The 14057-nt window shown below is 35.5% G+C and overlaps 1 protein-coding gene across 2 annotated transcripts in view; it reads left to right on the top strand.

Moving 5' to 3' along the window:
- Positions 1–14057, top strand: part of MTREX (Mtr4 exosome RNA helicase) — a 130914-nt gene that overhangs the window by 34711 nt on the left and 82146 nt on the right. For both annotated transcript variants that reach the window (XM_010386472.2, XM_010386473.2), the window contains exons 6-11: positions 4617–4791; positions 6277–6367; positions 7898–8022; positions 9088–9186; positions 9645–9747; positions 11511–11642. In XM_010386472.2, coding sequence (XP_010384774.1) covers positions 4617–4791; positions 6277–6367; positions 7898–8022; positions 9088–9186; positions 9645–9747; positions 11511–11642 — 725 coding nt within the window. The remainder of the gene's footprint in view (positions 1–4616; positions 4792–6276; positions 6368–7897; positions 8023–9087; positions 9187–9644; positions 9748–11510; positions 11643–14057) is intronic.

Raw genomic sequence — 14057 nt, 5'->3', positions numbered from 1 at the left:
ATGCCTCATCCTGCTTCAGCTCTCTTTGGTCGGGCTGCACCCACTGACCAGCATGGACTGTCTGACCCGCCCCAGTGAGACAAACCCAGTACCTCGGTTGAAAATGCAGAAATCACCCGTCTTCTGTGTCGCTCAGGCTGGGAGCTGGAGGCTGGAGCTGTTCTTACTCGGCCATCTTGGGTGCCGCCTCCACATTTTTTCTTAAGGTTATATTTGGATTACCAATAGCATGTATATTGAAATACAATTTTTTTTTTTTTTTTTTGAGACAGAATCCTGCTCTGTCGCCCAGGCTGGAGTGCTGTGGCATGATCTCGGCTCACTGCAATCTCCACCTCCCCGGTTCATGCCATTCTCCTGCCTCAGCCTCCCGAGTAGCTGGGACTGCAGGCATCTGCCACCACACCCGGCTAATTTTGTTTTGTATTTTTTAGTAAAGACGGGATTTCACAGTGTTAGCCAGGATGGCCTCGATCTCCTGACCTCATGATCTACCCGCCTTGGCCTCCCAAAGTGCTGGGATTACAGGCGTGAGCCACCGCGCCCGGCCTATATATTGATATTTTATCCAGCAACCTTATTATGTTTCCTTAAGTTTCATTAATTTTTTCGTACATTCCATATGACTTTCTATATAGATGGTAACATTGCCTGTGAAAAAAGACAGTTTTACTTCCTTTTCAATATGTGTGTCTTTTTTATTGCATTGGCAATATCTAGTACAATATTGGATAGTAGTGAGAGTGGACATCCTTGCCTTATTTCTGATATGAGGAAGAAAACGTTCAGTCTTTCAGCATTAATTATATTAGCTGTTTTATGCTGGTTGCTCTTTATGAGAATGAAGTTGTTTCTTTCTGGTCTTAGTAGGGAATAAATGAAAGTAAACAAAAAATTGAGAATTTTTATCAAAATATGTTGTATTTTGTGAAATGAATTTTTCCATCTACTGAGGAAATCACGTGGTATTAGCTTTTTATTCTCTTAGAGTACTATATTAAATTTTCTGATTTTTAAACCAACCTTGTATTCCTAGAATAAATCTGGTTGTTTATGGCAGATGATCATTTGTGTATGTTGCCAATTTCAGTTTGCCAGTACGGTCGTCCACTCATTATCCAAGGAGGATTGGTTCCCAGACCCCCTCATATAGCAGAATCCACAGAAGCTCAAATTTCTGCAGTAGGCCCTGTGGAATCTTCAGATATGAATAGTTGTCTCTCTGTATCCATGGGTTCCTCATCTTGCAAATACAGTAGTATATTTTCAGTCCTCAGGACCTGCATGTATAGAGAGCTGACTCTGTTTTATTCTAGACTTTTGTGTCATCATGAGGATTAACGGTATGTCATTTTCTTATAAAGTCTTTGGCATTGGTGTTGGAGTAATACTGATCTCTTAAAGTAAACTGGAAGCTGGAAGTGTTCCCTCCTGGTCTGTTTTCCGTAAGGCTTTGTGTATTTGGCATACTTCTTAAATGTTTGATAGAATTCACTAGTGAAGCCATTTAAGCCTAGGCATTTCTTTGTGGGAAGATTTTTAGTTCCTAATTTAATTTCCTGTTTTTTAAAGCCAATTTTGGTATACCGTGTCTATCCAGAAATTTATTTTTTTCTTTTATGAGACAGGGTCTCAACCAGGTTGGAATGCAATGGCATGATTATGGCTCACTACAGCCTCACCTTCCCAGGCTCAATTGATGCTCCCACCTCAGCCTCCTTAGTAGCTAGGAGTACAGACATGTGCTGCCACACCCAGCTAATTTTTTAATTTTATTTATTTATTTAATTTTGTTTTGTTTGTTTGTTTGTTTGTTTGTTTTTGTAGAGACAGGGTCTGTGTTGCCCAGACCGGTCTTGAACTTCTGGGCTCAAGCAGTCCTCCTGCCTCAGCCTCCCAAAGTGCTGGGATTACAGGTGCAAGCCACCACACCTGGCCAAGTATATATATATTTTTTAAGAGATGGGATTTCGCCATGATGCCCAGGCTGCTTTGAGCACCTAGGCTCAGCAATACCCCGTCTCTGTCTCCCAAAGTGCTGGGATTACAGCTGTGAGCCACTGTGCCTGGTGTAGAAATTTCTTGAAGTTTTAGATAATTCTTTATGTTTAATATAAGTGTTTCTATAAAACTATAAAATGTACCTCTTAGTACTGCTTAAAATGCATCCTGTAAACTGATAATACTGTGTTTCATTTTCATTCCATTTTTTCATTTCTCTTGGTTCCCTCGTATGTTGTTTACTTTTCAAACATGATTTTCCATATACTTAGCCGTTTATTTCTAATTTAATTTGTACTTAGAGAAAATACTTCATGAAATTTCAGTAATTTAATTTAATGATTGATATGGTTGGATTTATATTTGCCTTTTGTTGTTGGTTTTGGGAGTCTTTTGGTGTATTTCTCATGTTTTTTTTTAATCCTTATTTTTCCTCCTTTACTGCCTTCTATTTTGTTTAACAAATATCTTTTAGTGTACCATTTTAATTTCTCTTTTGACTTTTTAGCTTTCTTTGAGTTATGTTTTTAGTGGTTATTTTGGGGCTTACAGTGTGCAGGTTTAACTAAATCACAATCACAATTTATGGAAAATACTGAAAACTTGCCGTCATATTTTCTTCTCATTTTTGTACTATTTAATACTCTCTTACATTTCAACTACATATGCTGTAAATCTAGTAATATGGTATCTGTAGTACAATATAATCATTGCTTTATATTGTGTTTTCTAAAAATATTAAATGATAAAAGTTTTATATATGCCTGTATATACATAAATAGTCTTAATTGTTCTGTTTTATGGTTTTATTTCCTTTCAGTTTGAAGGGTTTTTAACAAATATGTCTTACAGAGTAGTTTTATTTTGCTTTCATTTTTGAAGGGCAGTGTCACTGGATATAGAGTTCCTGGTTGACAGATTTTTTTTTTCCCTTCAACTCCAGATACATCATTCTACTGATACTGTTTCATTCTACTCCATTGTTTCTGATGAGAAGTCAGCCTTAATTATGTTGTTCTCTTTTATGTGTTGAGTTTTTCTGTTGCAGTTTTTCAAAGACTCTCTTTGGCTTTGTCATTTAGCAGTTTAACTATGATGTTTCTAGGTATGGTTCTTTTTTGCTTTTTACTCCTGTGTTAATTGAGCTTCTTGGATCTCTAGAGTAATGTCTTTTAAACAAATGAAGTTTTTTGTTGTTACTTTTTTTCCTACCTCTGTCTCATTTTGGAATTTCCTTTGGGATACTTGAGGATGTCTTGCAGATCTCTAAGTGTCTCTTATTTTTCTTCTATTTCTTTTTCTCTTCAGATTTGATAATTTATCTCAATTTATCTTCATGTTCATTGGTAACAGTCATCACAGATCTGCTTATGGGCTCATCTAGTGAATTTTTCCTTTTGATTGTTAATCTGTAGACTGACTTTCTTTCTTTTTGAGACAGAGTCTCACTCTATCCCCAGGCTGGAGTACAATGACGTGATATTGGCTCACTGCAACCTCCACCTCCTGGATTCAAGCAATTCTCCTTCTTCAGCCTGCCAAGTAGCTGAGATTACAAATGTCCACCACCACGCCTGACTAATTTTTGTATTTTTAGTAGAGACAGCGTTTCCCCATGTTGGCCAGTCTGGTCTCGAACTCCTGACCTCATGTGATCCACCCACCTCAGCCTCCATAAATGCTAGAATTATAGGTGCGAGCCACTGCACCCGGCCTAATCTGTAGACTTTCCATTTGATTATGTTGTTAATAGTTTTGGTTCCTTTTTGAGACAGTTTCTTGTGACTGCTTCTTTTTTCCTACATGCGGATCATACTTTCCTGTTTCTTTTTATACCTTGCAATTTTTTTTCTTAAAAAGTTTAGATAATATATGTAGCATTTCTGTTTCGTGTATGTTCTTAAAATTCATATTTGATGTTTAGACAGCTTCCCGATTTTTAAAAAATTGCTTATTTCACTATTTTCGGGGATGGCTGGGATGAATGTTATTTTTATTTCCCCAAATACATTATAATAAGCCTGTTCTGGGCAGGAGCTGAATCTTAAATAAGGAGGATCTACTATAATGTTAAGTTTAATGCTGATGTCATTGTCTATATTTAAAGAACAACAAAACTGCTCTATTGTGTTCTGTTAATAGCTATGGAAAAAATTTTCCATAATCAGAACCTACCATAATTTTCAGAGGACTGACTTGTTAACTGTTATGTGTGGGAAAAGAATACGTACAGATTAACTTATTTGTGAAACTTGAGGAAACACTTCATTCTCCAGGGGCTATAAGCACTTTATCATCTGTGTATGTATGAACAGAGGCTCTGAACTTTTGTAGACCCATCTTAGAACCATAGGTATTTTCCTTGCAAGAAATAGGGTAACTGTTAGTGATCTGTTAGTGTTAGTGATTAAGTGACCAGAGTTAAAATGGTTTTAGATCACTCTATGTCATATTTATTATAATTATTAGTATAATAGATATGGTGTTACTGTTCTTCAAAGTTCATTCAAGATAAGTAATTAGGGAAAATTTGGACACAATTTAAATATTAACAGAATTTTTAAAGTCATCATTTAAAGGAAAAGTTTTATGATTATTTGTTTTCACATTTGTAGGTATGCCATCGCATTGGCCTTAAGGGAAAAGCAGCGTGTAATATTTACCAGCCCAATTAAGGCTCTGAGTAACCAAAAATACCGTGAAATGTATGAAGAATTTCAAGACGTTGGTTTGATGACTGGTGATGTTACTATTAATCCTACGGCATCTTGTCTTGTTATGACCACAGAGGTAATTCATATAGTGCCTCATCTGACTTCGTTTTTAATTAAATTAATGTAACTATTCAGTTAGAACATGGGATGTTTTATTGGTTGCTCTACTTAAGTAAAGTATAATACTTTATTTTCTGATTAGATTTAGCCAAAATGGATAAAATTTATCTTAAAATGTTCTGATATTAAATTTCTACATTACTATACTTTGTTATTTGTCTCATAGATACATTTTTTCTTCAAGTATTTTTAAAGTTTATTACTGTCGATGACATGAAAATATTTTATTGGTTTTATATACATAGTTTTAAGGATTTGAATGTTTTATGTAAATGAAGTTTTATGTAAATAGTGACTCTTCATGTGATTTTGCCTTCTATATCTCAGTGTTGATACAAGTAGATGAGTAACTGATATTTATTTATTTATTTATTTATTTATTTTTGAGATGGAGTCTCGCTCTGTCACCCAGGCTGGAGTGCAGTGGCACGATCTCGGCTCACTGCAAGCTCCGCCTCCTGGGTTCACGCCATTCTCCTGCCTCAGCCTCCAGGCCCTCACCACCACACCCAGCTAATTTTTTGTATTTTTAGTAGAGATGGGGTTTCACCATGTTAGCCAGGATGGTCTCAATCTCCTGACCTCAGGATCCACCTGCCTCGGCCTCCCAAAGTGCTGGGATTACAGGTGTGAGCCACTGCACCTGGCTGAGTAACTGATTTTCTAAAGAGTACAGTATTATGTTTACCTTCTTCCCATAATTGCAGTTAAGTTTTGCATATACTTATAATATCTTAAGTTTTGGACATGATTAGCTATCTTTACTAAGTATTTTTGTACTTACTTTAATTATATCTTTGCATTTTCCAAGGACATGGTATAATGGTGAGCATAAATTAGCTTCTGGTTTGGAGAACCAGCCAAAAGCATTGCTCACTTTTCATTTTGTCGCCTCATGGAAGTTTATTTTTCATTTTCAAAACTTTCTTTCATCTGTGGAAGGTTTTCATTAACTCCAAAAATTAGGATAACAGTTGCCAGGAAGTATCCATGTTGCAAGAAAACGAGGCAGAAAAAAAATGGGCAAACACTCAGGGATGATCCAGTGTTTTGAATAGAGGATAATTTAAGTTGTACTTATATTTTAGAAAGTGTGAATCTTGGGATGGTGCTATATATAGAAGGAAGTTGTGTCATATTCTAGACATATGAAGAGGAGGGGTGATAATTCTCTCTGTGGATTGTATCTGATTAGTAACTGTTTAGAAGCCATTTACTTTGTTTGTTATGAGAAAAGGAATATATAATATATAAATATACAACAATATAATATTACTTTTGTTAATATTTGTTAAATAGTAAGTTCTGTAACCCTTTAAAATTATTTTAATATTTCCACTTAATAAAAAACATCCACAATTCCTCGTTGGAAAAAACAACTTTTGTCTATTAGCTGTTATGTCAGAATCCAACTAAATAAATTCTTCACTTTTTTCTTTAGATTTTGAGAAGTATGCTTTACAGAGGTTCTGAAGTTATGCGAGAAGTTGCTTGGGTTATATTTGATGAAATTCATTATATGAGAGATTCAGGTATATTCAGTGTTGAAATATATATCATGTGTTTCCCTTTAGAATGACATTAGGAATTTTGGGCAAGTTATTGTTAAATTTTGCTTCTAGTTTTTGTGTGACTCGGGTTCAATAAACTTGCTTCTTTATATTTATTTATGTATTTATTTTTGAAACAGAGTTTCACTATGTTGCCCTGGTTGAAGTGCAGTGTTAGCATCATGGTTCACTGCAGACTTGATCTCCCATCTCAGTTCCCCAGGTAGCTGAAACGACAGGCGTGTACCACCATGCCTGGCTAATTTTTATTTATTTTATTAGTAGAGATGATGTCTCACAATGTTGAGCAGGCAGGTCTTGAACTCCTGGACTCAAGTGATCCTCCCACATTGGCCTCCCAAAGTGCTGGGATTACAGGCGTGAACCACACACTGGCCTTGCTTCTTTAAATTGTGGACAACATGATATTATTTTTCCATTAAGATTTCATTCAATTACAGCTCCTTAATAGTAACTTTTGCTGGGTGAGGAATGCAAATTCAAATAAAGCAAAATAAATTAAAAGCTGGCATGCTTCTAATAGAGAGCTCACCAATAGAACTAATGTTGTAGAATTTCTAAAACTTCTAGCTTGCAAAGTTAACTTTCCTGATTTTTATTTAGTTCAGTAACTATAAAATACGTGTTTATGGTTAAAAAAAGTGAGGATTATGAAATAAAAATGAACAAAAATAAAAACTTACAAATGCCCCTTAGGCTGTTACACTCTCGTAAGGAAAAAGTAAGTATGCTTGGAATTTTTAGGGTGCTGGCAGGGTTAGCATTAACAAACACATTGAAAAGTTAAATGTTTAATATGTACACACTTAAGATTTGGTTTTTATTTAAACTAGCTCACTAAATCAGCCTGTATTTATGGAGAAAGTAATAGAATTTAAGAAATCATTTACCCTTTGAATATTTCACCCTTTCCAAATTTATAAAATTAAGCTCTTAACAGAGTTGTTTTGGTTTTAGAATCAGAAATCCTTTGTTGATTTATTTTAGGAGGGAAACTGTCAAACTTTTTCCATTTTAATAAAAATGGCTTACAGTTTTATCGTTCATCAAGTCTTTCTTTCATCTCCGGATGATCACAAGGATAATTTGGGTGAACGATGCAGTCTGGAATAGTAATAGTATCTTCTAAATTTGTTGCTACAACTTTCTACAAGTCAGTAACCATTACTTTTCAATGCTGTGCAATAGAAATACTGTTCCGCTGCCTTGTCATTGAGGCTCTTGTTAGGTTGTTTGGAAAGATTAACCCTGGAATTGCTCTTTGTAGGCTATTTCAGAGTACATTGTATTTATAGTGGTTTAGTCTACTAATTTTCTACTGGATAGATTAATGGTGAGAAATTGTTTTCAGTAAGGTTCTATGGCTTAAAATATTCTTGGGTAAAGTCTGCATTTCTAACTATGAAACTTCAGAGAATGTAATTTTAGATGCTATCACAGAGTGACACTGTAGTCCAACTGTAGTCCAAAGTTTATATTTATTTTTTTCAGAACGTGGTGTAGTATGGGAAGAAACTATTATTTTGCTTCCTGATAACGTCCACTATGTCTTTCTTTCGGCTACTATTCCAAATGCCCGACAGTTTGCTGAATGGATTTGCCATTTACATAAACAGGTATTTTTCCTTCCTTTTTGATGTCTTCAATTTTCAAAATATTACAGATTAGCCTTGCTCTACTCTCCCTATGCTTTTTTCCTGATGTTGTCCAGAATAATAAAATTTTAATGGCAAACTACTTCTCAAATCAAGCAGCTTATCAAAATCAACTGACTAGCTTTTTAGAAATGTTGACTTCTGAGCCCCATCACAAACCCTCTATATCTAAATCTCAGGGAATAGTGCCTTGGGAGCTCCTATTTTCAAAATTTCCCAAGTTGATCTGATGATCTGCCAGGTTTAGAAACTACTGCATTTACTTAGATAGTTATCCATGAGTATACAGAATTTCCCCTAATGCTTTGGTGCCAGGAAAAGCTGGGCATCTCTTGAGCATTTGATTTGATTTTTGTCATGTAAACACAAACTTTTTACTGACTGTTTCTGTTTTGCCTTTCTAGTCTGACTTTAGCATCTGTATAGGCTTGTAACAGACATTTGTTTACGTATACTGAATTTATTCTTGCTTTTATTTTTCTGCCCTTAATTTTCCTTTATACTGATACTGTCATGAATTTATCTGTTTATAAGCTCCCTGATCGTGTTTTTATGACATTCTCCCATATTGCTTCTGTAGGGTAGAAAAACCCAATGGATCTTGGGGAGAAGCTAGATCAACCTGCTGCTTTATACTAAGGTTTTGAAAAGCCTCGGTGGGGCAGAAAAGTTCCATTTTAGCTCATGGATCCTTTGTATCACCGTACTCCTCCTCTGTAGAAAAATAAGCATCTTTCCATAATTACAGCGTCCCAGGGCTAGGTAATGGGTAATTGATGCTCAGGTCATGTATTTAGCCCTGGTTAGGGAATTGGTAAGTTGGGAAGATGGTAGTATAATTTCATAGACCTAATTTTTCTACATTTTTCTCTTGCCTGGGTTTTAGTGAGTTTTTTGAAGTATTTTCTCTTTGAAATGTTGAATTCATTACTTGATTTTCTTAAGAGCTTTTAGATTGGACTAAGGTATGGTTTTATTTTGAAGAAATAAAATTCTGTATGTTTAATTATTTCTTTCTTTTTACAGCCTTGTCATGTAATTTACACAGATTATCGACCCACTCCATTGCAACACTACATTTTTCCAGCAGGGGGAGATGGCCTGCATCTTGTGGTTGATGAAAATGTAAGAGTAATTGTGCTTTTTAAATCTATAATGTCATGCTTTATTGTTAATATCTTGGTTTTTTTTTTAATTTAGAATTAGAGAAGAAAGGTAGAGATACATTTCTGTGTCTTAGTTTTAATCAATCTTGATTTTTTTGTGTGTTTTTTTTCAAACATTATATTTGAGACTTGTTTTTCTTATGCATGAGTCAGATTTCCCTCCTTCCCAGTATTTAAAAATGCCTAGAGAATAGGAGTTCTGGACATGTTTCAGATATCTTATGTTTTGCTTTTCTCCATTTTTTATTACTTCTTTTTCACCTTTTAATACCTCTTACCATAGATCATGTTTGGACTATTTTAGTGGCTTTCATTATTATACTAAATTATTTTATTTGAGGAAGCCTTATGTATTAAAAATGTTTGAATTATGGTTAAATATTAGTGAAGTTACACAGAAAAAATTTGTGATGCCAGGGTGACTTCAGAGAAGATAATTTTAATACTGCAATGCAAGTGCTTCGAGATGCAGGTGATTTGGCCAAAGGAGACCAGAAAGGGCGGAAAGGAGGAACAAAAGGTAATTTGGAACTTTGCTTTGAGATAATTTTACATGTAAATTGTGTATTCAAATTACTCTGACATTTTTTGTCTTAGTTTTTTTTCTCAAGCTATGTAAAGGTCTAGATGATATATGATAAAATTGAATAAATATTTATCTTTTTTGTATGACATTAAGTATAATTTACATGCTATAGAATTCACTCATCTAAAGTATACAATTCAGTAGTCTTCAGTATATTTACAGAGTTGTGCAGCCATCACCACTGTCTAGTTCCAAAATATTTTCATGATCCCAAAAAGAAACCCAGTACACATTAACAGTTATTTTCCCTTTCCCCCAGCCTTTCCCTTCTCATCCCCCAGACTTAGCTAATCATTAGCCTGTTTTTGATCTCTGTGGCTTTCCCTTGTCTGTACATTTCATATGTTTGGAGCAACTGGCTTCTTTCTCTTCACATAATGTTTTCAAAGTTCGTTTATTTTATTTTATTTTATTTTATTTATTTTTTTGAGACAGAGTCTTGCTCTATCACCCAGGCTGGAGTACACTGGTTCTATCTTGGCTTACTGTAACCTCTGCCTCCTAGGTTCAAGTGATTCTCCTGCCTCAGCCTGCCGAGTAGCTAGGGATTATAGGCACCTGCCACCATGCATGAATAATTTTTGTATTTTTAGTAGAGACGGGGTTTCACCATGTTGGCTAAGCAGGTCTTGAACTCCTGACCTGAAGCGATTTGCGCACGTTGGCCTCCCAAGTGATGGGATTACAGGTGTGAGCCACTGTGCCCGGCTGGTTTGTTCATTTTATGCTATATGTACTCATTCCTTTTCATGGTTAAATAACATTCCGTTGTATGGATATACCACATTTTGTTTCTCCATTCATCATTGGATGGACTTTTGGGTTGTTTCTAGTTTTTGACCGTTAGCTGCTATAAACATTGATGCAATGTACTATTTAATACAAGTTTTTGTGTGAATAGGTGTTTTCTTCTGGATATATGCCTAGGAGTGGAATTGCTGCACCATATGGAAAGTCTATGTTTAACCTTTTGAGAAACTGCCAAAGTATTTTCCAAAGTGGCTATACCATTTTACATTTTCATCAGGAATGTATGAGGGTTCCATTTTCTCTATATCCTTTGTATTACCATACGCCTCCTCCATATAAACAGAGGCATCTTTCTGTAATTACAGCATCCCTGGGCTAGGTAATGGGTAATTGAAACTCAGATTATGTATTTTGCCCTGATTTCCTATTTGGGAAGATAGTAGTATAATCTGATGGACCTAATTTTTTCACATATAATTTTTCCATGATACTTAGTGTTGTATGTCTGATTATAGTCATCCTATTAGATGTGAAGTGGTATCTTAATGTAGTTTCAGTTTACATTTCCCTGGTGGCTAATGATGTTGAACATTGTTGTTGTTGTTGTTGAATTATGATAGTTCTTTACATATTCTGGATACTAGACCCTTATCAGATAGACGATTTGCAAATGTTTCCCCCCATTCTGTTTGAGGTTGTCTTTTTACTTTATTGATGGTGTCCATGAAATCACAGAAGTTTTTCACTTTGATGAAGTCCAGTTCATGCATTTTTTTTCTTACGTTGTTTATGCTTTTGTTGTCATATCTAAGAATGCTTTGTCTAACCCAAGATCAGGAAGATTTATTACTATATTTTCTTTTAAAAGTTTTATAGTTTTAGCTTTTAAATTTAGATCTGTGATCTATTTTGAGTTAATTTTGGTGTGTTATTTACTCTTTTTGCAGGACCATCAAATGTTTTCAAAATTGTGAAGATGATTATGGAAAGAAATTTCCAACCTGTGATTATTTTCAGTTTTAGTAAGAAAGATTGTGAAGCCTATGCACTTCAAATGACCAAATTAGATTTCAACACAGGTACTACATCATTTCAGTATCATTTTAATGTTATGTGAAAACAAGTGTAAAATATATTTCTAGTGATATTTTTATCTGTTATGTATTACTAGGATATGCCATTCACCTTACACTTACAGCAGTACTCAGCACATTTGTAAAAGCTTTAAAGAGCCTTGACTTATACTTTCTTTCCTTTCTTCTCCTTTTATTGAAAGATATGAGTACATTGTTCTATTTAAAATTCGGAGAACCCTATAAAAAATATTAGAATCATGCCTTCTTACACTTTGTTATCATAAACTCCTCAGTTATTGTGGTTCTCTATTTGACCACTTAAGGGTAGGTCTTGTAGCTTGGTTAGACCACCTTCTATATAGAAAATACTATGCTTCATTCTCACTGAAGTGTAAAGCAGTAAGACCTGCCCTTTGCTTAACTATTTTGTAATTCTCAATCAAAGTGATATAACTTCTAGCAAATTGGTAAATTGTTTCTATACATTAATTGCAAAAGTAATTCACTTAAAGTCACACAGTTAAGATAGTAGCACAACCTGGCTATCTTAGTCCATTTTGTGTTGCTGTGACAGAATAGCTGAGACTAGTCCGTTTTTACGATGCTGATAAAGACGTACTCGAGACTGGGCAATTTACAAAGAAAATAGGTTTAATGGACTCACAGTTGCACGTGGCTGGGGATGCCTCACAATCATGGTAGAAGGCAAGGAGAAGCAAGTCATCTTACGTGGGTGGCAAAAGGCAAAGTGAGGGAGCTTGTACAGGAAAACTCCCATTTTTTAAAACCATCAGATCTCATGAGACTTAGTCACTATCATGAGAACAGCATAGGAAAGACACACCCCCATGATTCAGTCATCTCCTCCTGGCTCCCTTCCACAACACATGGGAACCATGGGAACTACAAGATGAGTTTTGGGTGGGGACACAGAGCCAAACCATATCACTAGGTAATTTATGAAAGGCAGAAATTTATTTCTTACAGTTCAAGGGGCTGGAAATCCAATTTGAGGGACGCAGCACATCTAGTGAGGGCCTTTTTTGTCGTGGAATCCCATGGCTGAAGACAGTAGGGCAGGAGAGCATGCAAGAGAGAGCAAAAGGTGGGAGAAGGGGGCTGAACTCATCTTTTTATCAGGAACCCATACCAGTGATAACTAACCCACTCCTCTGATAAAGGCATTAATCCATTCATGAGGGCCCTGTCTCTTAAAGGCCCTACCTCTCAACACTGTTGTATTGTGGATTAAGGGGTCAGCACATTAACTTTAGGGGAACACATTCAAACCATACCACTGGCCAAGAATTGCAGTGTGCTGAATACCAACCTGATTATCTTTCACCTCTGCCTTTTACACGTGTAATACAGTACAATGAAAAGTAAGTAATATCATAAGGCATCCAAGTTTTAATTTCAGTTGTATTGTTTTCTTTATCAAGACAGGTTTTTTTTTTAATTCCTACTTTTCCATGAGTAAAAGTACAAATGACAGCCATCATAGCCTCCTAAAGCCAATAATAGTTTGTGTTTTTTTAAAGACTGAATTGTTCTGCCCGTAAATGTTTTACCTACAAGTGCCAAATAAACTTAAAGTTGGCAAGGTTGCATACTAATTAATTTAACAAATATTTATTTGGTTTAACAAATATTTATTCAGTACATATTATTTGGTAGACTCTGCACAAGAAGGCAGTGCAATGGTTAAGAAAGAGCATGGGCTTTGGAATTGTTCTCACAGTTAATAGTAGTGCTAATTATTAAAAACTACCTTTGCTGCACTGCACAAGAAGGCAGTGCAATGGTTAAGAAAGAGCATGGGCTTTGGAATTGTTTTTCTCACATTTAATAGTAGTGCTAATTATTAAAAACTAAGCTTCACTTTACATAGTAGTAAAATGTAGATAATAATAGTTCCTGTGTCCTGTAATTGTTAGACTTACATGTTATATGTAAAGCACTAGGTGCGGTTATTGTTACTATTTTTGTAAGACAGTGCTTTTTTTCATGAATTAAGTCTACTAGATATGTTTTGAAAGGCAGAGAATTATATTGATTATGTGGTAATTTTTATCTACTTTCTCCTTAACCATTTTAAATGCCACCTCTTTACTTTTGCTCTTTAAAGACGCTTTTTTTTTTTTTTTTTTCTGAGACAGGGTCTCACTCTATTGCCAGGACTGGAGTGTAGTGGTGCGATCATGGCTCACTGCAGCCTTAGCCTCCCGGGCTCAGGTGGTCCTCCTGCCTCAGCCTCCCAAGTAGCTGGGACTACAGGTGCACGCCACAATGCCTGGCTAATTTTTTTGTGTTTTTTGCAGAGACAGGGCTTTGCCATGTTGCCCAGGCTGTTCTCAAACTCCTGGCCTCAAGCCAGCCATCTGCCTCAGCCTCCCTAAGTGCTGGGATTACAAGCTT

Source organism: Rhinopithecus roxellana, chromosome 3, assembly GCF_007565055.1.
Source record: "Rhinopithecus roxellana isolate Shanxi Qingling chromosome 3, ASM756505v1, whole genome shotgun sequence".
Lineage (NCBI taxonomy): Eukaryota > Metazoa > Chordata > Mammalia > Primates > Cercopithecidae > Rhinopithecus > Rhinopithecus roxellana.
This window is presented reverse-complemented; position numbering and strand designations above follow the sequence as displayed.